At 44.3% G+C, this 27,666-nt stretch overlaps 1 protein-coding gene across 1 annotated transcript; it reads left to right on the plus strand.

Moving 5' to 3' along the window:
* The first annotated feature begins 1,324 nt into the window (after window positions 1-1,324).
* TADA2A (transcriptional adaptor 2A) lies at window positions 1,325-25,687 on the plus strand. The gene is made up of 16 exons (XM_030472180.2): window positions 1,325-1,370; window positions 2,430-2,686; window positions 3,457-3,563; window positions 4,622-4,681; window positions 5,298-5,389; window positions 6,902-7,059; window positions 8,464-8,552; window positions 9,351-9,423; window positions 14,849-14,912; window positions 16,840-16,883; window positions 17,424-17,534; window positions 18,927-18,998; window positions 19,599-19,731; window positions 20,388-20,431; window positions 22,466-22,539; window positions 24,175-25,687. The coding sequence occupies exons 2-16, from the start codon at window positions 2,662-2,664 to the stop codon at window positions 24,358-24,360; spliced, it is 1,332 nt and encodes a 443-aa protein (XP_030328040.1). The 5' UTR covers window positions 1,325-1,370; window positions 2,430-2,661; the 3' UTR covers window positions 24,361-25,687.
* The last annotated feature ends 1,979 nt before the right edge of the window (window positions 25,688-27,666 follow it).

The raw sequence follows: 27,666 nt of genomic DNA on the forward strand, positions 1-27,666 counted from the left end.
ATTTGGGGCCTGGGCAAGAGGAAAAGGAAATAATTTCCAGTATTTTTAATCATGCCGTTAAACAGTTCAGACAAGGAGCATACATGTAGCAAACTCATCCTACAACAGCAGACCTCCTTCTCCAGCCTCAACAAGAATAATGCAGATGTTAATTGTTGAGCTTTAGCCCTTCTCTCAGTCTGAGTGGGTGCATCACATTTCCATGTGCTGATAGAAAATGAATCTCTGATCTATTTGCAAAGTACTTCTCATACAGTTGTCAGCACTCAGATAGGAACTGCCAAAGGCCACATCTGTCTGCTACAGAGAACAGCTCTCATCAAGTTCCCAGAATGTGCACAAATGAAGAGAAGCGGCCTCCGAGCCTCGCAGTGAACAATGTACCGTTCCCCGCAGCGATGCAGATCCTGTTCATCTGAATCAACATCATCCACGCTCTGAGGGGCACCACAAGAATCTCACACTAAATTACTCATTTTCTCACAACAGCATAAAAAAATATTGCAAAGAAATGGCAATGACAGGACTTTTCTGTGGAAGAAGCATGGGGTCACGGTTCTATGTGGGGCTGACACAGCCCTGGCCGTGTGGGAAGTCCTGGGCACGTTGAGTTTAGTGCAAGAACAGTGCCTAAGTGTAAGCAAGTATTTGAAATGCATGAAATACCAGTTACATTTCCCAGCACCAAAACCATACAGAGAATTGACTTAATATCTTCATTAAACCACATTTTCTTTGCTGGCATTGCTGTTACAATTGCACCAGGCTCTGAATATGTACCATGTCCAACACAATGCAAGCTCATCCAGTTCCAACCCCCTGCCACGGGCAGGGACACCTTCCACTAGAGCAGGTTGCTCCAAGCCCCTGTGTCCAACCTGGCCTTGAACACTGCCAGGGATGGGGCAGCCACAGCTTCTCTGGGCACCCTGTGCCAGCACCTCAGCACCCTCACAGGGAAGAGCTTCTGCCTAAGAGCTAAATACTCTAAATACTAATCTAAAACTCTGTCAGTTTAACCCATTCTCCCTCGTCCTGTCCCTACAAGCCCTCCTCAGCTGACGGCCAGCCAGGATTTACCTTTCACTACCTCAGAAACCTGGAAGGGTGAACCCACAGTAACTTGATGAGCAGGAACCATCGAACGCTGATTTATTATGCGCTACGGGAAGGAGTTCCAGCTCCCGCCCGGTGCACCTACAGCACAGCGGGGCCAGCCCCGGCCGCCGCCACCTCCCGCTCCGCTCCCCTCAGCCTCAGCTCCCCTCAGCCAGGGCGGCCAAGGCGGGAAGGGGCGGGCGGCACGTACGCACGCACGCACGCACGCACGCACGCGCGCGGCCGCGGAAGTCCCGCCGCCCAAGCGTGAGGTGAGCGGCGGCCGGTGAACCGCCCCGGCCCGGGAGGGGAAGTCGGGACCGAACCATAACGGGGAGGAGCCGATCCGGGGCGGGGGGGGGGGGAAGCGCTAAGGGCGGTGCCCGGGCAGCCGGCGGGGAACGGGGAGCGGGGAGGGAGGGGAAGGGGGAGCGGGCCGGCGGGAGCGCGCGCTGCCCACAGCAGCCTTCCCGGCTGCGCTTGGGGGCGTGGCCTGGAGGGGGGGCGTGGCCTGGAGGGGGGGAGGGCGCCGCCTGGCGGTGGTGGGGAGAACGGTCCGCCAGGGCTGGATAGGGACTGGGATACTGGGATGGGAGACTGGGATATGGGGAGTGCGCGGCCTGCCGCAGCAGTGTGCCGCTGTGCTCAGGTCAGGGTTGTGCAGGTTCAAGCAGCCTCCTGGATGGGGCTAAAGGGGGTGGCAGTTCACAGAGGGAAGCGTGTGCCCGAAGATGCTGTGCGGTGTCACTTACGGGCATGGAGTGAAAAGTTCAGCCTGGAAGTTGCTCTCGATTCTTCCCTGAGGATCCAAGCAGGGATTTGTAGCTGGGATTGAAGCAGCTGCCATCTGCGTGGAGGGGCTGTAGAGCTTCCATGGTCCCTGCACGCAGGATCTTGCTTCCTCACGTGGTGTGTGGAGAGGAAGAGTCTAGAAAGAGAAACATGAATCTCAATAAATGAGAAGCAGAATTACCTTGTCAAAGTGAGACGTGTTTGAGATCCCACAATGGAATGCAACTCTGCTCCCTGGTGGTGTGCAGCAGTTAGAACCTTACTGTACAAGTGCTGTTGAATCAGACCTGTTCACAGAAGCTAAAACACTGAAAACGTAGTTGACATGCTTGAGTTTCGCTCTGCTGTGCCCATGCCACCTCTAACCTGTTTATTCTCTTCTTGGTGTTTCTTGGAGGTGCAAACCACCTTCTTGCACAACAGCTGTTTATAACTTCCTGCTCAGCACATGCATTCCCACCAAAAGCCTCAGTTTGGGACTGGCTTATATCCACACCACATCTCTTCTTACCTTGAATTTGATTTCTTCTTATACGCAGAAAACCCTCTCAGCCACGTCAGATGGTCCCTCTCACGAAGACTGCTGACAGCCCTTTTGCTCGTCTGCTCAGGACGCCCGGGGAGGATCTCATCTGTGAGAGCTGTGTGAGAGGACGTCTGCAGGAGGGAATACCCTTCCTGCACATCCTGGCTGGGGCAAGGCTCATGCTACACGCTTTTAGGCAAGACGGGTTTTACTCAGAGGAGTGAGAACGCTGCCGAGGCAGAGGAATGGAGCGCCTGGCCTCCTTCGGTAGTAAGTACTGTAAGATGACATTTGGAAAGTGTTTGCCATTGTTTAAAGGCATTAGCAGCTAGAAAACTAGTGGTATTTGGTCCACAGGGTCACTTTTATGATCAAATTCTCAAGAGCACGAGTACACAAATGATTCAGTGGGAATTTAGGTGTTTTTTTGTATCCACTTTTTATAGTTGGGGTGGTTCAAATCCATTTCCTTGGAAAAAATGTGCCTTACAACTTGACAGTCTATTTTGACTACTTTGCAATGAACAAAATAAGAACTTGCAGAGCAGTGCTTCATTCTTGGTTCAGCAATTTGAGCGGAGCCTGGGGTTTGGGCAGGTTACAGAACAATCCTGTGATGCCTTTGCAACCACAGCAGTATGCTCTAAGAGTCAGACTTGAGGTAGGTGGATGGGAGATTGCAGCTGTCTGTGCAGTATTCTTGGGTCTGGTCTTTGATGTAGAAGATGAGCACAGGCACTGGATCAAATCAGCCAGCTAGCACAGCTTGATGAGATGTACCAGGGGGCTGCTACAGAGATTTCCCTTTGAGTCCATTGCACAAGTTCAGGTTTAGCCCTCTGTACCAGGCCGAGCAGGGAGGCCATGCTAACATCTCTCTTGCAACTTCAGCTGAACAGCTTTTAGCAGATATTTGGAGAAGCTGCGGTAGCAAAGATGTTACGTGATTTCACTTAAGATGACTGGGCACAAGTGAATTTAGGTGATTGCAAAACCAGTGCTGTGTTTGTGTTGCAAAACATTTACTTCTGGCTTCGCAGATGACCCTTTTGATAAGCCTCCATGCCGAGGTTGCTCGTCGTACCTCACGGAGCCCTATGTGAAGTGTGCTGAGTGCGGGCCTCCTCCCTTCCTCCTCTGCTTGCAGGTGGGTGCAAGGATAAAAGCATAAGCATTAATTTCTTTGAGAAAGTCATAAAAGGCCCGGCCGGTGCCAAGCTGTTCCATAAACACATTAATAACTGGTCTCTGTAAACTTGGATCAACACACTTATTTGCTCAGGGACAGGGAAATGACAAAGAAAATGTTGGAGGCTGAAGAAATGAGGTATGAGCAGCTGAAAGAGATCTTTGTAAGGACATGCAGTCGGCCTGACTCTGTAACGGAGCATGCTGCTGCATGTCTACAGAGGTATTGTCTCTGTCCTTTTTTATGGCATCGAAAAGAAAAGCCATCAAGAAACACCCTTTCCCTGTCCCCACACATTTCTTTCCCCTCCCAAATGGAAATCTGGGAAAAAATTGGCTATATTGACAATAATTGTTTGTGACCAGATACAGTTCTTTAAGAGTTATATGTGTGATCTGATAACCACAGAAAGTTCTGGTAGTTCGAATTATTAAATAATTAAGTTCTAGCATCTATTATTTAAAAATGGCAATAACCTCTAAAACTGAAAGAGGAGCCCAGCCTCGTGCTCAGATATGTACAAAATACACAGACCCATATTTTGTATATTGGGGATACTTTTGTTCATTTACCTCTGCTTAAAAACCCAGCAATGTAACTGTTGAAAATAGCTGCATTCTGATGCTTTTTAAACAGAGAACCAAGATTAAAGGAAAACTCTTGTTTTCAGTACTCTTCCTGGACTGATCCACTTTACAACGTACCACCAAGCTTATCTCACCCGCCTAACTTTGCCATAAATACTTACCAAAAAAGTACGTTGATTCACAGGAGTTCTGCCTTGGTGCAAAAGACAAGTGAGATACAAAGATTTAACACAATTTTAACACAGAATTTCCTCCCTTTTTATGTTTTTTCTAAAATGAAATCAGAAAAAGATTAATACCTTTCTCAGCATCTCAGGTGGTCAGGTTTGGATACCCAGTGGTCAGAGAATAAAAGGAGGAAAGGGACCAGTTAAAATGTTTTCAGAGCAGAAGTAAGAGACTAACATCATGCTCATCTTTGTTCTGCAGTGTTTCACCCGAGGATTTGAATACAAGAAACATCAAAGTGATCACACTTATGAGATAATGGTAAATATTCCTTTCTGATAATACCTTCTCAACCTTGAGCTTTCATGATTTCCCAGGAGCTGGACCCTTGCTTACTAATATTACATTGAAAAGTGATACAATTCCTCCGTTCAGAGGTTTAGAACCATTAAAGAAAGAAAAAGTCTTCCTTGGAAGCAAAGCAAAATATCCACCTGGAACACAATGGAATAGTGGAGACATTTAAAGCTACATTTTTTATTGTGCCTGGATAGCACAATGCATCTCACTAGACTTCTTTAAGCATGTGAATCAACTTCTGCTTCTCTATTGTTTTTTTAATTCCCCCAAATGAATCATTTTTAAAGCCTTCAGTAATTTTTACTGTGTTTCATAGCATGACATTGTTCAATTGCAGCTGGTCAATACAACATGTAACAGTATATCAGAAGATCTATAGTGACAAACTAGTTTTTGCTGTAGTTGATGACCCAATGCCCTAAATAATTCAACAGTTATTTGATCAGGTTTCATAGGACACAGTGAAAGTTTAAAACTACCAGTATTATATACTGTGTTGCTTCTGTAGTTTAGAACTTCCTTGCTCTTCATGTGGTGGATTATAACAGAGGATCTAATTTGCTTTTTGCTTCTCTAGACTTCAGATTTCCCTGTGTTGGATCCTAATTGGACAGCTCAAGAGGAAATGGCACTCCTGGAAGCTGTGATGGACTGTGGATTTGGGAACTGGTGAGAATTCAGTTCAACTTCAGTGAGCGATGAGTAGTTTTTCCTTTAATTTCACTGAATCTTGCTACTGAATCCATCAGTGCACATTGAAAGTTCAGTGAGTTACTGTGGCTGAGACACTAATTTAGCAGCTAAAGTGGCAGTCTGGGGTAGCAGATTCTGTTTGCACATCTGCTGTTAGGAAGATTTGCAAAGCCTCTAACAGGGAAATTGTTAAAGGCTTCCTGTGAGATGCAGGGCACCTCGTGAAGAAGTTCCCTCAGTTCACACTGAAGTCAGTGGGTTTTGAAGGAGTTCAACCATTGCACAAGATTTTTCTGTGCCTCAGTTTACTCCTATGTAAAAACCAACTACAGAACTTCTTACCTGGTGTGGTTTCAGCTTCCTTACAGCTGACTACCTGGGTATTGTTATTTTTGGAGGTTTCCTGCTCCTCTGTCATATTTAGGGTAGAGCACTGGAAACATTAAGTATATTTCACATTATGTTCTGTTAATTTCTGTAGTTCAAACAGGATTTTTATGCATTTGTAAATAAAGGAGATCTGTAGTCATGAGTTCTCTCTTCTCCTTCATGAAAAAAGAGCTGTATTAAAAATATAGAACTCCAGACTCCACTGGAACAGAACTGTGAGTTCTTGTGTGGGCAATGCTGTCATAATTAAGACTGAAAGCTGGTTGCAGTTATGTGCTGCAAGTATGCTGTCTAGTACACTTTGCCCTTCTTAGCAATACAAGTAACCTTAACTTTCTCCTTAAACACTTGGCTTTTTTCAGCCTTTACCAAATAAAGGAAAAACTGACTTTTCTTCCTGGAATCCCTTGTATGCAGTTTCTAGTTTAACCGAAATTAAAATGATTGCTGCTGGATTATTTTATTGAACGTCCTCAACTTACACAGCCATTTTATTAAGACAAAATATTTCATGTTTCTGGCCAACCACTTTTCCAAGACAGTTTGCCAAAGATTTCTAGAATGTGTTTTGTAGAACCATTTTGGTGTTTGAAAAAGCCTGTTTAACATTGCTGCATGAAAGGGGAAACCATTATCCTCCAGTTAAAATTGCAAGAGAAACTTGAGAGGCAGAATGCAATTCCAGACTTAGAATTTACCATTACCTGGAGCTGGTAAAATGTGTAAATAAATAAAAAGTATAAAAAGCTCTCAAATAACAGTACTAAATTTTCACACATACAAAAGATTTGGTACATTCTGTCAGCCAGGGAGTTTCTCCTGTAAAGACAGTGAATTGCATTGCTCGTGACCACCAGAAATGTGAACTGCATTGCTCATGACCACCAGAAAAGTGCTCCCTGGCTCTGTTATCAAACATATAAGTGTGGGCTCAGTGTTAGTATGCAAAACAAGAATTCAGACAGTCCCACAGATAGTTCTCTGCACGCAATGTCATCGCCTTCTTGTCCACAATTCTCTTTTCCCACTAGGGAAAGGTAAAAACCCCTCAACATTTCTGTGTTCTTCATATGAAACCTCCCCCTCTCCCCACTTCAGGCAGGATGTAGCCAACCAGATGTGTACAAAATCCAAGGAGGAGTGTGAGAAACATTATATGAAACACTTTATCAACAACCCCTTGTTTGCATCTACATTACTGAACCTGAAGCAGGCCGAGGAGGCGCAGCACAACGAAACAGCCATTCCTTTCCACCGTGAGTATCTCCTAGCACCTCCAGGGAGCTTCCCCGCAAGGTCTCTGCTCTTCCAAAACTGGAATGAGCAGGCTTTGGAGAAAGGCATACATCATACATTCAGTTTGCTTTCACTCCCAAAAGGAGAGCTTGTTCTGATGGCTAACTCGAATAATGTTAGTAGGAGGGTTTTCTTCACACTGTAGTAAATCCTTGGTGTATCAAATAGACAAGACTGATGGTTCGGTGGGAGAAGGGAGGGAACAGCATGGTCTGATGCACACAACAGGTTCTTGAATCCAGAAGTTCCTGCACAGCCAGTGGAATGGTCACTCACAGAAATGACCACAGCAAAAACCTGGACGTGTGTATTCATTTAAAGGACAAGCTACCTCAAAGCTAATTCATGTGCAGCACGATAAAACAACGTCATAAATACCAGTGTGAGTTCTCACCCTGACCGGAGGTAACCACCCTACCCTGGAGTGGTTACTTTTGTCTAGACCCTGCATAGCAACGTTAACTGAGAAGGGACTTCTCCCTTTAAAACATTTCATCTTCTGGGTATGGGTGTGATTTGTCCTAAACTCACTCCCTTTAAACTATCCCTCTCACACCTCTCTCTTTAAAACTGCCTTTTGGAAAGTGTATGCTAAATTGCATCAGTTTAACAAATTTCCAGCTTTCCTTAAATCTAGCATCTTTAGAATTCCCCCCCATCTAGCATCTGTTCCATTGTAAAGCTCCCCAGAATGGCTGGGTAAAGAGATTGCTTTGTATCTGGAGGTTTAAATTTCATGCTAAAGTGAAATGGACTGGACAATTCTGGTTCTGTCCCTGGCCATCGTTATTTTATGTGACCTGGGCCAAGCCAAATTCTCTGTGCCTCAGCTTACTTAATCTGTAGCCTGGGACTTGTAATGCTTAGCTCCTTCATAAGTGTATTGTGAGCCTCCGTCCCTTATTGTCTGTAAAACATTGAGCTCCTCAGCTGGGAAGTGCTGTAAAAGATCAGGGTTATGTGGCTTTAATTGCAGCTCTCTCTAAATGGCACCCAGAAGATGGCAGATTTAGCACCCCTCTTGCTATTAACTAAAAGAACCTGCACTCTGAGACCAAGTGATCTGCAGAGGTTTACTGGGGCAATGCTGAGCTCTGAAATACAGAGTTTACATTTTATAACCTATTGATTACCTCGAATTTCTGTGTTTGGCTTTTGAGAGTACCACGAAGATCTGAGATTACTGCCTTTTTCTCTGGATAAACTCAGTCTTGCTCTCAATGTAACGCTGAATAAAAGCCCAATCAGGGTGGTTTTCTTCGACTAATTATTCCCACTTTTCCTGCAAAAGAAACACCTATTTACAAATAGTTAGAAAAAGACTCCAAGCCCTACACAACAACTAAAACCCTTTATTTTTTCAGCTGCTGATGATCCCCCACGGCCTACTTTTGATTCCTTGCTCTCCAGGGATATGGCTGGGTACATGCCAGCAAGAGCCGACTTTGTTGAGGTAAGACTTTCTCTCCTCCCATTACTTGAAATTTACTACTGAATGCAAGATCAGCAAAGGCACACTTGTTTGCTCCTGCCCATAGGTCTTTACTCTTCATAGGAAAAAAAATAGAGGACAGGACAGTGATTATTAAGGATTTAATTGCAGAGGTGGCGCTGCAGCCCTGCAGAGCTGTTGGCAGGCATCACGGAGTCCCTGCCCTTGTGCACAGGGGCTCTGTGTCAAGCGTGCTGCTGCCACCAGATGTCCAGCAATGAATGGCTCTTATGTAAGTGGACTAAATGTGGTGAATTAGATGCTCAGCAAAAGGGGTCAGCTTCAGCATGCTTCTCTTTCATTTGCCTTACAGAAGCACGTATGAGCCTGATCCAAAGATCGCTTGAAAGACCTGCATTGTTTTCAGTGATTTTAGCTGTGGGCCCAGAGCCCCAATTCCTGTTGCAAAACAACCTCCTGTACATGAAGTAATGAATTCAGCCATATAGGGGCTTGTTGGTTTTGTACATCTGAGCAGAATTTCCACCCCAGTGTGGGGAGTCATGGAGATTACCTGATTAATTCTCATTCTCCTATCACAGCATCCTGTTCCCCTTCCAGCCATGGGGGTGCACATCATACATTCCCTAGTTAAAGCTCCCACGTGATGTATGTTGCTCAAGGATGGAACATTGTACAACTGTGTATGAGTAAATATCTCTGTTTTCAGTACTTCTACATACTTGTATAATTGGTACTTCTTGATAGCACAATTTTGTAGTGCTAGTTAGTGACAATCTATTAATCACTTCTGAACAGGAGTTTGACAACTATGCTGAATGGGATTTGAGAGATATTGATTTTGTAGAAGATGATTCAGACATTTTGCATGGTAAGTCCCATATTTTTGTACATTGTCTGAAAACAATGTTTCAGAGTTGCCTACGGCGTTTCATCAGGTCTCTTTTTCTCCACACACTTATTAAAGAGTGAACATACCTCTTTTAATGATCTCACTTCTGTGTGCTGGGATTTAAACACTGGCATTTCTACAGTCCTCATTTTTAAATCTCTTTTAAAAGCTCTTAATCAACTGATGTACAAATGGTACTTATATAGAGAATAAAGCACTTCACTCACTGCTGAAATACAGCCAGTTGTGAAGTAGAACATGACTGAAACCAAAGAGTCTCCACCAGTAGTAGGCACCTCTTTAGGAAAGACACAAATGATGTTTTATCCCATATAAACTCCAGAGAAAGCTTTGCTAAGTAGAAGCAAATCATCTGAGATAGCAGTTTGTCTGGAAACAGACCTGAAGGCCTATTAGAAATAGAAAAAGTAATGTCAATGCCTTGATATTACTTCCCCTCCCTGGCTGAAAGATATTCTTTCCATCTACATAATGTTTGTGAGCATCACAACAAGGCATAACTTCTGTTCTGATCCAGACAGAGGAACACTTTCTTCTCTTCTGCTCTTTCCCCTTCTATATCTAGTTTCTTGGAAGATCTGTCACTTATTCTAACCTCTGTTAGTTTAGGGAATCTGGTATCAGAATAGGTATTAATACAGGCAGCAAGCAGTAGTTTAAGACTATGTGCAACACATTGGAACTGTTCTACTCTTGAAGCTGTTTGGTTTTCATGTGTTAAACAGGAACACTGAGTTACAGTAGCTGTATGTGACAACTTGTTATTGTGAAGGGGGTGGTTGCATTACTGCTACTGAGTTTCTGTGAACACAGCTGCCTTAATACCAGATAACAGGAATTATTAAAATGATGTTTTAATCCATAGAGAAGAAGAGATCATACTTTTCCCCACAGTTATAAGTACATGCAGTGTTTGAAAGTACTGTGTTTATGCCCCAGAATTCTCCCATCTGTGTCAGGCAGTTCTAAGCTAAAGCCTCAGCATCCCTTGGAGACAGACAAATCCTGTTTCGTACAGACACTCTTTCCAAACTTAAAAAATCAGTTTGAAATTTAGCAGTGCTTTAAGGAATGCAAACTCCCTCGGCTCAAAAAAGGTTATGAGAATCGTATGGCAGACTCTGTTCCCTTTTAACATGTTGCTTCCACGTCCTGTTCTGAGTCCTGGTAAACTGAAAAAGCAAAAGAATCTCCTGTTAGCACCCCCCAGCAGATGTACAGGAGAAGAATGCAAGAAAAGGCACGTACAGACAGATCCTTTTCCTGGCATATCTGCCCCATTTCCTGCAGTGATGTATTTGGAGACTTCTTGAGCCCCAGGTTGTGCTCAGACCATTTTGACCAAAGGACCTGTCCTCCATGAACGTAGCTAACTGCTGGTAAGAACTATATGTATTTGTACTTCTGCTCCCATAACATCCTGTAGCAGCGAGTTCAACAATCGAGTTAGGAGTTCTACAATTGCGTTATGTGTTGTGTGAAAAAAGACTTCCTTCTGTGTGTCAGATCTTTTGCCTGATAATTTCATTGGAGGTTCTCTAGTCCATTCTTCAGTTGTCTCCAGTATTTAGTATAGGATGTCAGGCATTCGCCCTGTGAGCACTGTTTGGCAGAGGTTATGGAGCGTGACCAACTACATTTTCGGTCTCTTAGCTCAGGAACTCTGGCATCTTCCTTCCCACAGCTGTCCTGGATCTGCCCACGTGAGAGAATGCCTCTAAAAATGAAGTCCAGGGTCTAAGCAGCTGTTTTTCTTTTACGTGAGGCCTCCTGGGGACAGAAAGAACTATTTTCTAGAAACCTGTGGAATTAGATCTTGCCCTTCTCCAAGTTAATGGGAGAAAGGAAGGAGCCGCATCCTCCCTGTCCTGCAGTTTTAAACATCTCAGATGTTGACTTTGCTTCATTGCTTGAGAATACTTTGCAGCCTACTTGTAGGATTTCATACTGTAGAAAATGGCTCAGGATTTGGCTCTGACTGCAGGATAATTTCTATGGTCTCTGTTTCTTCCATTTCACAAGTCACAGATCAGTGCTGCACTGTCTCAGTTGCACATAACACACAGGAGTATTTGATGCTTGCATTGGAATGAAATTCCCCTTCTCCCCTTTCCTCCTCCACATGGCTCTGCTTTTCTTGAGATCATGTAAAAATCATTCCATAAAAAGCTCTAGGTGTGAGCTGCTTGGCCTCTGTCTCCTGATATCATTGCATTTTGCCTGTCACATTTTCCTCTGTCACTCTAAACAAGTTCTCAGTATTCCCACAAGAAAGAAAAGTGCGATTTAATACCAGGTGGAAAGATTCCCAGGCAGCCTTTTAGGAGGACCACAGAAGCCTGTACTTCTGACACACCAGCTCCTCCCACCACACAGGAGGTCACACACATTGGTCAGTCACTTCTTGATATTAGTGAGATGGTAGGAAAGGTAGGAAATCTCTCAGATTTCAGTTAACTTCTTGAACTGTTAACTTCTATTCAGTACTAATTCAGTATAATAAGTTCATTATTCAGTACTAATTCAGTATAATAAGTTCAGTACAATTCCGTATAAGTTCATGCAAGCATATATTGCAGTTAAACACAAATATAATGGACAGATCAAAAGAAACAACCAGTTACAAATCTCAGTCAGCCCAGAGCACTTGAATATTTCATGAATTACAAGTTTTCCTCAGAATGAATTATAATGTCAGTAATTTATCTTTTTCCTGGCTTTTTCTCCCCTCTCCTTCTCATGTAAATGATTTTTACTTCTAACACTGCAAAGTAATTGCTGAAACCACAAGAAGTGAGTGGAAATAGACTGGAACTCTGGCTGGACATCAGGGACATTTCAGTGTGTAAGATACAGGACAGTCAATGTCCTTCTAAATACTACAGGATGTTTATTCTTTTTCTAGTCATATTCTGACATGCTCTGAAGGCAGATGCTCTGCCCAGGGTCCTGCTGTCCTCTAGCGAGGGTGAATTTGGGTTGTAGCCATTGCACACACTGGACACACAGATTAGTTTGCATTCTTCCCATTATTTGGGCCTTGCGTGCCAAAACAGGTTCGTGAGCGTGAAACAAAGGTCTCACTCATTAGTGCTCAGGAAAGTTTTTGCAGAGCAAATGAGGCTGAAGAGGAATGAAAAGCAAAGAAACTGTTTTGGCCACACTCTTGAGAAACCAAAATATTTTGATTTTTTTGGAATGAGGAAAGGAGCCTTGAATTCCTGCCTATCGCTGCATCCTTCAGAGCTACTCCGACCAGCTCAAAGAACCTTATCGCTTCCCAAAATGGACACTTTGAACACGGTGTCAACTTGGATTATCTTAAGCTACCAGTACAAACAGCTGCCTCCCTAGCATAATCCATGGGGAGAAGCACAGGCAAATCATTTTCATTCATACAGCATCTCTTTTCTCATTTCAGTGCAGCATGTAACAGTATAGTAGCCTGAGTTATTCATGCATTCCAGATTTTGTAATTGGCTGTTCCTGGGTGAATATGTCTATTAAAAACAAAAGCCCCTCCAAAAAGTGCATGTGGCAGCAAATACTAATTTTTCTGTGAGCAGAAGCTCCATTTTTTCCCCTTCATTTGTTCTCATGAATGTTCCTTCCCCTCCCCAGTTGATCATGATTTCCCTCAGAATCTTGTGCACTCAGGTGAAAGCAGCGAAACGCGATGGTTATAGGTGCATAATTACTTGTGACATTTATAGAGGTTCTCCAGTGCAGTTTCTGCATGTACTTCTAAGTTCTGCCCACACAAAGCCCAGGAAATAACGTGTGAGCTGAGCTGGCAGAGGTTTAAAGATACAAAAATATTTCCCATAAATTGGCACTGATTCCAACACTTAGTAAGAGATTTCATTCATGTGTAACTTGCTGCGTGTCCCGTTTCCTTGTCCCCACGCTTAAGCAAGAAGGAGAGTTTGCTACCTTGTTCTTAAATTAGGAGCCTTAAATACCTCTTAATGAAAATACCTAATGCTGCTTTTAAGGTCCCTTCCAACCCAAACCATTCTTTGATGCTTGAACATTGGTTTTACAAGAGATTTGCAAAAAGAGGTATGAATATTGTACCACCCCTCCTGTCCTCATGCATAATCTTTTCCTCCTAGATTAACAGCAGATCAATTTTGTGTAAATTGAAGGGTTTTTTTGCAAGTAGATCAGCAAGTGTAAGTAAAAACTGTTGTTTCCTGAGCTAACACACAGAGAGCCTTTGGGCTTTAGCTGTCCCTGTTTAGAAGAAATTCTATTACCCAGAGGACTGGACAGATGAATTGGCAAGAGGCTTCCTGGTGTTTATATAGAAACACCTATTTGAAAATAGACATATAAACACAATGCTTTCTTAATTGCGTTATTAATTATTTACTGGCGAGTGCAATCAATAAAGCACCAGTATCAGTTTTGCTCTTTTCTTGTAACTAGAGAGAGAAGCAGAATCTGGGTTCTGTCACTGGGGCCACCCCTGTTTCTGCAGCACAATGGGCTGAAAGGGGACGTGCTCTTGCGGTCTCTACAGCCTGTAAACCCACTGTCAAGTCTTAAGCCTCTTCCTTCCGAGAGCATATTAAAGTTAAAGCCAACCAAGGCATCAGCCAACTCCACACTTACTTAATGACCTGGAATTTTGTGTTATTTAACAGAATGAGGGAAGGGAAGGGGATAGGTGTCTCCTCATCTTTTCTTTCAAGACTTTACCAAAACCAGTTTATTCACCCAGTGGTTACAGGCGAAAGAAGCTGAAGGATCTCTGAGTGGATCAGCCAGAGTGCAGACAGATTTTGGAGAGGATCTGATTTCTAAGGAGCATGGCTTTTCCCTGTGCTGCTTTCACGTTGTGGTGAACTATCCTCTTTGTTCCTCTGGCAAACAGAGAAGTTTAGAAGTTAATAAGCTAAAATCTTGTAGATGTTTTTAAGAACTATAGCAAAGGCTAATTCAAATCTTCACAGAACTGTGTCTTTCCATTGTTCTGGAGTTCCTTGTTACGTGCAAAGAAGCCTTGGTCCAAAGATGATACCTCAGCTCCTTAAATCTGGTAAGTTTGCTTCTCAGGAGAAAGAGTACTTAACAATTGCATCTATGACTGAACAAATAAGTCCTAATAGTAAAACAGTCCAAGAAAGAAGAGAAGAGTTCTCAGGATCTACCCAGGTTCATATGTACAGGCAGTGAGGTATTTGGAAGGAGTAAGCAAAAGAAAGCTTCTACAGATTATCCTCTAGTGAGTTTATGCCCTTGTAAAATTGCCATGGGATTTCTAAAACAGCAAAGCAGAGTGACCATTTCAGCCTACCATGAACATAAAGGCTTGGAAATTAGCCTGATGCAGTGATTACTTATGCATTCTGTAATCTTATGTATTATTACTTTGCAGCTCTGAAGATTGCGGTTGTAGATATCTACCATTCCAGGTTAAAGGAAAGACAGAGAAGAAAAAAGTGAGTTTTCAAGCAATAACTGTGTTCCTTTGCTTCATTACCACATTTTTGTCTCCAGTGTTGTCCTAATACTAAACATCATTATTTCCTATAGCATCATTCCAGACAGTTTCCATGCACGGAGACTGTCCACTATGAGATTCACATAACAGGCTTCATCTTGGATGTGTGGTTCTCCTTCTGGGCACAGATTAAGATCAGGCACATGGTTTTAACAGTGGTACCAGCCCAGAAAACACAGATTAAGAGATCCTGATACTTATCTGTACACATGGTTGATGAAAGAAAGATCCCTACACAGCATAACTCCTTTAAACTCTCAACCCAAGTCATTAATTGGGAAAAGCCTATTTTCCAGTCCTTTTTAGTGCACAAAAGTCATGTACACAGTGCTCCTCAAACAACTACCCCAAATCCAGTCACACATAAATAACTCAGCTCCTAACAAACCTTGTAAGATCACGTTGGCATTTTGCAGCATGACACTGATATACTACCCAAGAAACCAGTCACAAATCCAGGGCTGGGCACCACAAAAAGAGGCAAATCTCTGTTCTTTTTGTTCCCTACATAACGCTGATGGACTGCACATAATTCATTCTCTACTTTAGGGGAGGAAAAAAGTTGCCAGCCTGTAAGTAGTTGCTAACCCCCCACTTTCTCACAGAAATGTTTGAATCATCAGTTTTAATTCTTAGTGGGCCCTAAGTTAGTTTTCCCCTCTGTGGAATGAAGATAACCATAGTGCTGACGTGAGGTTGAATAATTTAGTCACTTCGTTTGACAGCTTTTGAGAATGACTCAATCTATTCATTAATTTCTATTTTAACTTTTGAAGACTTTGTTCAATATTTTAAATTACATCTTGCTGTATTACTCCCTGCTGGAAGAATTAGTAATTTGGAGTAAGACTCCTCCATTCCTTCTCCTTATAATACAGCAGAGTCCTGCTGACTGACAGGTAGGAGTTGGTACGTATTCACCTTGTTCTTTATAATTCATGGATTAAAAAATATTTGTGGTATAATTTCCATTTTGATAAATCACGTCACACTAAAAGAAAGTGCCATGAGGCTCAGTTACATAAACTGGTGTCACTTTTCCTAAGTTTCTACAGCAGGATGGGACAAAAACCTGGAAAACGGCACCAAAATGCTGATGTCGCTCTCAGAAAGGCTTCTCTGCATGGGACAGGAGTATTCTTTTATACATGCTAAAGAAAATGGAATGATTTTATAGAGCAGATTCCAAGCTGACCTTGATGAGCCCACCTTTGGAGTATCTCTCACCATTTGCTAAAGTGGGGTGTTTATCTAAATCACCACATAGCAATAACCTCATGCCAGTTGCTGAAACCTGTGACAGATGTGTTTGTCATGCACTTGTAAATATCTTACCTGCCTCTTCACTCTGCTCATTTCCCTGATTCTGTCAGGAGCATTGCAAACTTATGAGTTACCCAAATCATTTCCCTCTTTTTAACATCTAACCTGTCATGGAAAAGTGCCTTCCTCCAGTGAGGAAATTTACAGTCCACCTCTCACCCTTGCTCTAGCAGAAGGACATTTGTCCCTCTCTGCAGCTGGAAATCACGTTTCATGAGACATTACCTCAATTTTGGAAGGACAAGTTCTAAGACACCATAGATGCAAAATCTGTGCCTAAAGAAGCAAATTCAAACCTTTAAAGCAATTGTAGCTCCCTTTTTGTGCTTGGTGCTCTCAGGGTTGGACTAATGCACATCACTACCCAAAATTTACCCTGATTAAAGCCACGCTGCATCACTGCATCATGTTTCTCAGTGGAGATTTCATCTGTGTTTGGTTTTGGACCCCTCTGAATCAAGGCTTCTTCTGAAGCCTGTGTAGTTATGAGGTAATACACAAGTTAATGCCTTTTATTAATACCATTTTGCTCCTAATTACAGGATTATAAGAGATCACGGCCTCATCAACCTCAGGAAATTTCAGAGTGAGTATCAGTTGTAACTGATTAACTTTAACGGGGCCTCTACTCGCGAAGCACAACTTTGCATGTTCACAGTTTCCAGTGCACCAGTGTGGTTTATTCGTGCTGGACCCTATTCAGATGGTCTGAATTCCAGCAGATTTCCTGCCCCAACCATTTCCAACCAGCTGGCTCTAACTGCTCCCAGCTCAGTGTTTTAGTTACTGCCTTGGAATTGCAGTTCAGAAGCATTTTGGGCTCCACTGAGTAGGGAGAGGGGTGAAGGTGAAATCTAGACCTTTTAAGTGCATCTCACTATTCTAAGAAATGATCAAACAACCTTTAAACATGCTTTTAGCTTTTTATGCTTTTAGCATTGTAAGTGCTGTATAACTGTGTTACTTTCTACTCAGCAATTTGTAGTTGGGACAGCCAAAATGGCCAAGAAGTGTACCAGATCTGGACCTTTGGGCAGATCACAGGGGCTGGTGATCACTTCAGGTTCCCCTGCATTTATTCTCCCAGCAGGAGAGATAACGTGTGTCACTTTTTTCCCTACCCTAGTTCTGGAAAGGCGATATCCAAAGGAGGTTCAAGACCTTTATGAAACAATGCGACGATTTGCCCGGATTCTCGGCCCAGTGGAGCACGATAAGTTCATTGAAAGCCATGCATGTAAGTCTTTGGGGGATTTTAGCATAGATCTTCTTCCATCAGCATAATGAAGGGTTGCATCATCTACAATCTTTCCTAAATATATCCCACTCCTGGAGGGCAGGAGGTTGTTTTTCTCCTCCTCCCCATCTACCTACCTCAGAAAAACAAATACATTTGTGGTTTCATACATTAAATGAGCAGCAAGTGGTTTTTTCCACTAAACTGTGTCTGAGTTCCTTGTTTGATTTCTCAGTTGACTGAACATTCTGGTCATGTGTTGGAAGTAATATTTTCTTATCAAAAGAGCACTCTTCATTTACTGCGACTCTGTATCGCTGGAAGAACAAAATCCCTAAAATTTATGTCTGTATTGAGAGATGGGGAGCTGGCAGCAAATGGTGAATTCTTTGAAAGATACATGTTAAGCTATTATATATCTACATAATTATATGGTACTGTGGTCATTATGTCCCTTACCTTAAAGGGAGAGGCATTGTTCCGTCACTGAATCATCTCAAGTCTTTATGCATAATCATAGCATGCATTTAGCCACATTCCAGTAGGAGTCATTACATCCTGCTTAATTCCGTGACTTAAACTGGGAAAATTGCTGCTCATTAGCAGGAACAAAGCATTTAAACAGTTGTGAGTGCATTTTCAGGACACCCCGAGTGAAATACCAAAAGCATGATCCTGCAGAATCATGAGTCCCACATGCGAGCGCAAGCCCTGGAACCTAGTTTTGTTATTGTAGTGACAGCAAAGTCCTCAAGTTAACCTGAGAGCCAAGTACCGGCTTTATACAGCTCTCCTGAGTAGTATGAATAGACAAATTTGAGAGAGGCAAACTTGCTCACTGTAAAACTGAGCAATGCCTGGAAGCCAGCCCATAAAAGCTATAGGCAGTAAATATCTCTGAGCAAAAGAACAGGGGTATTTAATCTTACTCACAGCAGGAAAAGAGTTGTCTGCAAGGAAAAAATTTGAAGGTCCTGTTATGAAAATCATAATTCAAAGACAATATTAGATGCTGTGAGGAGCCTGGATGGAGTAGTTTTTCAAACCTATTGAATTGCCTTCCAGAAATCCTACACTATTGTTATTTGCCTTGGCCAGGGTATAGCAAAAGAACTGTCAAAGCATGAAGGTAAACTTAACTTTTCTGAGCACACAAACACTAGAAACAAGTTAAATCTGTGATCAAGGAGTGTTAAACACAGTGAGTTTGAGATCTGATCCAGACTTGTGCAGAGAGGTTAACCCTGTCTGTGGTTCTGTGTTCTGCATAGCTGACCTGTGCAGACAAAGAAGAAACAGCAATGCTCCTGGGGCGCCGCGGCTCACTGCCACTCCCACTGACCCACATTTGTTTTTTGGCTTTCCCTTCTGCTTGCTCTTGGGGTAAACCAGTGGAATTTGAGCTGCGAAGGGAAATAAAGCGACTGCAGGAATACAGAGCAGCAGGAATCACCAACTTCTGCAGTAAGTACCTGATGCATTATTCAGCCCATTCCCATTCATCAAGGTGTGGAAAGATGATTTTACAACATTTAGGATATGTTGAATAAAGAGACGCTTCTTTGTGAAACGCCTGGCTCTTTAACTGAGCAGGGCTTTAGCAACAATGCTTCAGTCCAGCTGTGCTTTTTTAAAGCTAGTCTGAGCCATCAGCTTGGAGAACGTGCTGTCTCACTTTGCAAAAGATTCAGGAAGAATATATATATATATTGTCACGGCACAGTGCTCCCCAGTGCTTTATCTCTGGACCCTTTCATTGCCTGTCAACAAGTGCGATACCTGGAGAGAGGCCTAAGACCTCTATGTAAATGAAATAGCCTGGTTTATCCTGAAATTGGATCATGGAAGCTTTTTTTGTTTGGTTTTTGGCCTGAAATTAACAGGGGGATGGGTGCAGGGTGGAATCTAATACCTTCTAATGCCAAGTAGTTGTCATGAGGGAGAATAGCAGAGTCTGGTCCAGAGCTAGAGAACAATTTCTCACTTATTCCCTACTGTAGAAAAACAACAGTCTGCAAATGCTGACCAAGGCAGCTGGTGAGACCTGGTTTCTGTTTGCCATAGGTGCCAGGACATACGATCACCTGAAGAAGACAAGAGATGAGGAGCGCCTGAAGCGCACGATGCTCTCTGAGGTCCTGCAGTACATCCAGGACAGCAGTGCCTGCCAGCAGTGGCTCAGTCGCCAAGCTGACATGTATGGTTACAGTAAGGCTGTGCATTTACACACCTCTGCTCCAGTCAGGTGCAGAAAACACATTCCTCTCTGTGGTAACAACAGATTCATTCCCAATTTAATCCAGTAGCAACAGCCTGCAGAATTCAGCAGGGCAAGAAGACGTGGCTAACACAGCAATAGTGCTTGTTGAAGTGCAGGCAGGGAAGCGACTAGTAAGGGCTCAAGAGCCTCAGTTTTCTGTGTTTTATATTTCAGGAACTGAACTGCTGTTAATAAAGTCATGGAGGGAAGCGAGGGCTTTATGGATAGTAATGAGTGCCCAGATGACACTTGAGATGTTTCAGATGATTTTAGATGTAGCAGCATTATTAATGTGTAGTCACAAAGTGCACGAGCGCTTTGATTTAAGGAGTAAGCTGCATGGCAAAGGAAATGCATCCTGAATGCACGTGGTCTGAGGAGATGGTTTGTCATTTCGCCAGTCACTGGCTTTTTTGTCATCCCCCCTCCCCTTCTGGGGGTGCTGCATATTTAGAAATCCTTTTGGCTTCAGATCAGGGCCTGGGTTATGGAAATTGAATTGTGTAATTATTAGAAGTTAGGGAAAAAAGTAACCACTACATGCAGTTAAATAAGAAAACATGAAGGCAATTAAATATTTCCTTTCTTTTCAGCGATTCCGGCCTGACCCCCACGGTCCCAGTTCCTTCAAATTCAGGTAACTGCTTGATGATGGCCTGTGATAAAAAGCCAGCCATGCTCCAGCAATACTGTTCTGCCAGCCAGCTGGAGAGTGACTCTTGTGCTTGAGTGCTGAAGCATCAGTCCTCAAGCCTCATGGTTAAGCTCTGCTTAAGCCTGCTTTAATCTGCAGATCCTGTAGGATTTTTTGCTGAGCTTCTAGATCTTTCTGACTACAGGTGGAAAACCCATCCTAGAGCTACATTAACAAAGCAGGAAAGAATTTTCACGTGGGAACAAAGTTTTATCTTTAGAAGATAAAGGTAATCCAAGTCTTTAATGAAGCTGTGTAGCACATACCATAGCAATAGGAGCCTGACAGAAAGCAGATGTGGGAGTGACAGAATGAGATGGTGCAGGTTGCCTGTGCAACCTCAGTTTTCCTTTTCCATGAATATGCTTTTATATTCTTTAATTCTTTAATCACAAGTTATGGGGTTTTTCCATCAAGAGGACCCCTACTTCTTTCAGTGCCCAGAAAGGACAGATTCAGGGCTCAGTCAAAGCCCTTATGAACAAGACTTCTACAAAATCCCATCCTATTTGTTGGGGTCACAGGGTGACATGCAATGAATGAGACTAGGATGAAGTTTTACTATAAGGCTGTTAAATGTTGCCAGGGAAAACTGGCTTCTGGCTCTGTCTCTACAACTAGTTTTTATGTGGATGCTAGTAAACTGAGGGGGGGACACTGAGTCTATATGTTTTTCCTCATTCCTGCCAGGAGCCTTGGAAATTTGGGTCAGAATACTGAGCAATTAGTCACTGCAGTTTGCACTGTGTTTTAAACATACTTGGTGACTGCTGAGATCTGGTACTTTGGAGAGAAAATAGCATTGAACATCTCAGGGCATCCAAAGCCCATGAAACGGGGACAGCATCCCCCCAGCTGAAGGGCTGGTGTGAAGAATGAAATTCACTTCTTGTCAAGTATTCAGTGGCCCATGAAGGTGAAAAGCCCAAGAGAACACGGCTTGTTGTGCCTGTGGAGCTCAGATAGCAGGCAGTGTTTACAGCCAGCATCACATGTTGAACAAAACCCAAACAAAACACCATATAGTTGCTAATTGAGCAAACATCCTGCATAGTGAATAAGGCAGGGCTACTGCAGGAAAACTGCCACGTGTCTCTATAATTAAAGGCTGCGTCATACTGAATATACAAGAGAGCAAATTAATGTTGCTTAACTTTACTTCTAGAGATCTTGACTTTACAGCCGTAATATGTTTTCTTTCATGTAGTTTGTGTGTATCTCCTTGGTTTATAAGAGAGTAGAAATCAAATTCTGGCATGTCTCATCCTAGTGTGCTCATTCTGGGCCATGGAAAGAGGGAGCAGCACTGGGAAATACTACTAGCAACACAAACCAACCAAGCTGCAAGTAGGCAGCTCTCTGAAAGCAAGGTTTATGCACAATAGTGAAAGAGAGAACTATCAGTACTGTTTGTATCATAACAGAGAAAAATAAATCCACAATCTGCATTGGCTTGCAACATCTGCAGCATACTTGGAGGCATTTAAAGAAGACTTTGCCTCATGAAGTTGTCGAATGCCAGAGAAATCGGCTGCTAATCCCAGCAATACGTAATCCCAGCACCCTTGCAGAGCACACCCATTCACACCTGCGGGAGTCAGTCCTGCACCCCGTGCACACCCTCCATGCAGCACCCACCTCCCTGACTTGGCTGGAGGAGTTGATTTAGGCAGGAGGTTCAACCCAGCTTGACAAGAGTTGGTGCTAATTTGTCTTTCAGTTCCTCCTAAAAGCCAGTGAGGCAGAGCTAACAGTGAAAGAGTCTCATGTGTTCACAGCACTTTGTCAGTTCCAAACTCCTGCCTTTTATCAAAAGAGTGCGGTTTTTATGTTAAGCCCTGAATAACCCTGCTATAAACACTTGGATCACACTGGGTTAACATCACGGGTTTAATTGCCTCTCTGATAACATACATAAGAGACAGTCACCGCCAAACTGCTCAGAGTTACTCAGAGTGTTGCACTTTGTCTCCGCAGGCAGACGGAGCGCCCCACCGCTGAACCTCACGGGTCTCCCAGGGACAGAGAAACTTAACGACAAGGAGAAGGAGGTGAGGAGAGGAATGGAAAGATACACCTATCTCAGACATGACCTTCACAGTGCAGGGGTGCTCACACCAGCTGTCCCCTGTGCTGTGTAACCTCACTTATGTGCCCTGACTACTCTTCATTCAGGTTTTCCAGTTGGCTTCTTAATTTCAGCTACTGCAGCAAATCAGGTTATTCAGCAAAGGCAGGCAGAGAGCACCGAGGTGCTATTACAACATGCACAGCATGACATCCTCTCTCCCTTGTTGTGAGACTGGGCTGAGCAGAAGGGTTATTTTTACTTAAGGAACATTGTCTTTAAAACTGGCAGAGGACTCACAGGCTTCACTGGACAGATCATTGAACCTGCATAGCAGAGCTCTTTTTATTTTAAAGGTGTCTCCCAGCCAAACCTCAACCAGTTATGGCTGTTTTTTCACTGCAACACTAACGTGAACCATGGAGGCATAACAGGGAAAAACCATGGACAGAACAACACCCTATTTCTGCTTTAAAGGCACATACCAAGGTTTTTGTATGCACATGTGGCAAAGAATGGAACCTGGCTTTCTTTAAGCCATGTGGTATTAGCTCAGCCTGGTGGTGTAGTTTGCAGTCCCATACCCTTGGCACAGCCACCTCTAGCCCTGCCCTTTAATTCAGTGAAAGGCAACACCAGAAAACTATTGAAATAAAAGATAATTTCTTTCTTGTAATAGAAGTCATAACCTGCCCTTAACCACAAGCAGATTTCAGTGTATGTGGACACAGATGTGTTTCAGATTTTCCCCTGTGTGGAAGCTGTTTCCCCTTCACTGGAGATGGCAGCATTGAAAATCGGATCACAGATTCACCATGGAACATGGCATTTCTGGCTCCATTCAGCGTATAAATAATTGTGACTAGGACATTATGAGGGGAATCTGATTTCCTTGTCAGCTGAGACAGAAGGTCTGAGTTCCTCTGAATTCTGCATTTTCCTATCAATGAGGAACAATCATTAAGCATTTCCTTATTAAAAGGAGGAGACAGCCACTATTTCCATCGGGAGTAACACAGCACACCAGCTAGAAGGCAGCTGGTATTTGGGAGCTAAAGGGGAGGATTGCAGCCCAACAGCAGGCTTTTGAAAGCCATTCCTTTTACCAAACTTGCAACCGTGTCGTGCCCTCCCTGCACAGTTTCCATCCCAGCCTTCCGGAGGGGGCTGTGTGCATAGCTGCTTTTGCAGAAAGGTATTAAAGACTTAGTCTGCAGGGGATTAATAGACAGATGCCCTCCCTGGCTCTGCTCCAGCATGCCGAATTGCTGGTTGCAAGTCTCTTTGGCATGTGTGCTTGCCTTGGTTTGCAAAGAACACCACCCACACAGGACACACTCATAGTTACGCTGCTGTGAGCCGGGAGCTCGCTTTCATCCTCCTAGTTTATTCTTTAGTCAGGAATGTTTTTGAATGCAGCAGCCAACAAGCTCCTCCCCTCCCTACCTGTGGATGGAGAGAGCTCGGGATGCCACTACTCTGTGCGTGTCCCCGACAAACACACACTTGTAAGATGCTTTCAGAAGAATATTCACAATGGGACTCCCCCAACAGGGATCACAGAGCGAAGGAGTGCGACAAGTGTTTGTGTTTATTAACTTCACCTTTTGTCTTCCAGCTCTGTCAGATGGTGAGGCTGGTCCCTGGAGCCTATTTAGAATATAAAGCTGCTTTAGTGAACGAGTGTAACAAACAAGGAGGCCTGAGACTGGCGCAGGCCAGAGCACTCATCAAGATCGATGTGAACAAGACCAGGAAGATCTATGACTTCCTGATCAGGGAAGGGTACATCACCAAAGCCTGAGGACAGACATGGGCGCTTGGGCAGGAGCAGCCCGATGTGGAGCAGCTTTGAAGTCGCTTTGACAGCGCTGAAAGGTTTTCACGGTGTTGAATGAAGGACATTTCCTTTTGTTTAAAATCTTCTGGGGCTTTTTTTTTTTTGGTAAAAAAAAGCAGGGAGCTGTGTTAAACTGTATGAAAACTGACATCTCTTTGTCTGGTTTCCTTTTGACTCTGCTGTTTAACACTGCTGTTGTCAGAATTCCGCTGCCACGTAGTGCTGGGAAGAACCATATGCCATATGAGCTGATCTTGAATGTGAATGGGCATTCATTTCTAACACCTCTTGTAACTAAAAAGAGAATCATGGCACTTCTATGCTGGCAGTGACACAGAATGAGGACAGAAGAGCAGCACATAATGAGTCACATTTTGACTTTGTGTGAGTAGAGGGGTACGGAGATGCCATCCCCTCCCTTCCTGTCCTCCCTCCTAAAGCAGTGGCAGCTTTCAAAGGAGATGGCACGTGCCTGAGGGTGTAAAAATAGAGCTTGGAGTGGTCCAGTCTGTTTAACTTAATTGTGACAAAGGATGGGAAAGGACATTGCGGGGAAGCTCCTCAACAGTTGCTGCTTTTATGTGATATTAGCACAGAGCACAGCAGGAGAGCGCTGTACAAACCAATAAGCTTCATCTGCTCGCTACTTGATTTGCGATTGTCAAGTTCTATCTAATCCCTTGGTTTAAGTCTTTGTTGCTCCTGCTCGTTGGGAAAGCTGGATGTTACAACCAGAGCAGCCTTTTGGAACATAAGTATGAAGCTGCTCAGCACCCCAACCTTCTCTCACAAAACAGAGCAAGTGAGGGGTCCAACAAACCACCCAGAGCACACTGCAGCCCTTCCAGTGGTCGTGGGGCCTTACTCTCAGCTTACCACATTACCCAGTTACCAACAAAGCAGTGATGAGCTACAGCAAGTTACGACACACACACTCCCCACCCCGTCACATCAGATGATCCACTGCACGACTTCAGTACAAAACATTTGTGTCTGAAAACACAGCTGGATGATGAAGACTGTTCTGTTCTTGGCACAGTTTACTAGACAGTAAAGTCTTTATCAAAGAACTTCCATTCCATTAATGCTGCAATAACATCCCATAAGTAACCTAACAGCCAAAGCAGGTGGGGTGTTGTTGCTCTCAAGTTTGGGATCCATGAGCTACAACTGTACTGATGCCTACTTAAGGTTTCTTTCCCCAAGAGTAATTGCCCCGTGTACCCAAGGTGCTATTGAATGTGAAGTATTCTGGTTTGTAATAAAATCAAAATGACTTGAAACAACCTTACAGCCGCGTTCCTGGACTCTGAGTGAGCCTGTAAAGGTCAAGCAACTGCCTGTATCTATATCCATCAGCTTCTCGCCATGGGACACGAGAGAAATGCACAACAGTGGCTGCATGGATGGGGAGAGCTCTAAATTACCTAGAAAATAGTAACATTTCAAGAAAAGCAGCAGTAATAAACTACATGGTGAAGATTCCATAGAAATCAAGACTATAGATTGAACAACCAGGGAAGGGACAAAGTAAGCTGTAAATCCTTGGGAATGTTTATCCCAGTTGTCTTCTAACACTAAACAGCCAAAATACCTTTCCTTTTGCCCAATCTCCTGTGCCATCACTGGTACAAGCAACCAGTAGGTGAGCTAAATACACTGGTCCCTGCTGCAACCATCCCAATATCTGCCACATCCCCATCCAGCAAACCTTAGTGATGTTCCTGTGTCCCAACGGGACCCCAGCAGGACTGTGAGTGTGACCAAACACGGAGCTGCCCAAACCCGATCTGAAAAGCCAGGAAAGGGGGGCAGGACACGGACCTCTTCACCCAAGAGCTTTCAAACCACTTGTAATTGAATAAAACCCAATGAAGAGACAAGCAGAGTGACCCAAACGGTGCAGCTGAGGCTCAGAGTGAGCTCAGCTGCGCTGCTGGTTTCCAAACAGAGCCAGCTTTCTGCAGGAGGCTCCTGCAGGGCACAAGGGCTCAAGCCAAAGCCAACAAATCCCAGCCCCTTCAGTGAAAAACGCTGCTGGTGCTTCCTCCCCTCCAGGCTGCCACGAGCACCATTAAACACACAGGAAAGGAAAGCCATGGGACAGCCCCTTACTCTCATTCCTCAGCCTGGTGCACACTGCTATAGCCCGTCCAAACCACTTCCCAACACTCAGGGAAGGTGGGATTGGGGACAAAAGCTGCCCCGAGCGGGTCCCTCCTCCTTTAAATCCCAGCTCCTCTCTGACTCCTCACAAAATGTCTCCGTCGCTGCTGCCAGACCCGGCTCCAGCCTCCCAGGAGCTCGCTGTCTCCTCGCTGTCATCTGGAGAGGCTTTCAAATGGGGGGATCTATCTTTATCCGCGCCGGGAAGCGCCATGCGCGGCTCTGGCGCTGTGCAAGTAATTAACAATAACGGAAAGTTGGGGTTGCCATGGATATGCTGCTCTATTTACAACCCGCATCTCGCCCCAGCACCCAGCCTCGTGCAGCAGCCCGGGGAAATCAGAGCCCCATTCACTGCCTCAGCGTGGGGCTTTATTTTTAACCAGGATGCTGGAATAACGAGGCAGCCAGGAGGGATGGCAGGGGCACGACAGAGGAGATCCTGCCCCTGCCATGGGCTGGCTCCTCTGACAGTGGCTGGATGCTTGGGATGTGGGTTGGGAAGCAGCTCATGGGGTTCCCGTGCTGTCTGACCTCATGAGCATCCTGGACATGTGCTGCCAGTAGAAAGAAACCAAATCAAAGCACTTTTCAGGTACCTCAAACCAGTCATGACTTTGCTGTAAAAAAAGAGAAAAATATAAAAGGCACTCCCCACACACCTTTTTTGGGAACTTTGCTGCCAACAGGCCTCAAGCAAAGAGAAAGCAAGGAAAAACCATCAGCCTGGAGGCTGGATTTGGCGGGCTGCTGCGTGGGCCTCGCACACACAGCACTCCAGGAGCGCTGGACCTCATTAGTACACTGCAGGCTCCCAGCTAAGGATTGGAGTTGGCTTAATTAGAGACTCAGGTGAACATGAAAGATTAAATATGGAACAAGGCTGGGGCCAGGCGCCCGGATTGGGTTCATGTGCCCATACAGGAACTAAGGATGCCAGGGCTGAGGCGCTGCGGGGAGGCTCCATCCCAGCTCTTACTCACTAATAACCCATGGCAGGAGGAATGCGCGGTATGAGCCCTCTCCGGGGCTGTGACTCGCTGTCATTAGCAGCAGCAGCGGCAGCGCTGGGCTGGGTTTGGGTCTCTCGCTGCCGTCACACCG

Source organism: Strigops habroptila (assembly GCF_004027225.2).
Source record: "Strigops habroptila isolate Jane chromosome 13 unlocalized genomic scaffold, bStrHab1.2.pri S16, whole genome shotgun sequence".
Lineage (NCBI taxonomy): Eukaryota > Metazoa > Chordata > Aves > Psittaciformes > Psittacidae > Strigops > Strigops habroptila.

What these genes read in the sequence shown, in the direction of transcription:
- TADA2A (XM_030472180.2), top strand. Translation starts at nt 2,662, where the DNA reads ATGGAGCGCCTGGCCTCCTTCGGTA. An exon ending in AACAGCCATTCCTTTCCACC is followed by an intron (nt 7,060 to 8,463) that starts GTGAGTATCTCC and finishes TTATTTTTTCAG; the next exon opens with CTGCTGATGATCCCCCACGG. An exon ending in CCCAGTTCCTTCAAATTCAG is followed by an intron (nt 20,432 to 22,465) that starts GTAACTGCTTGA and finishes TTGTCTCCGCAG; the next exon opens with GCAGACGGAGCGCCCCACCG.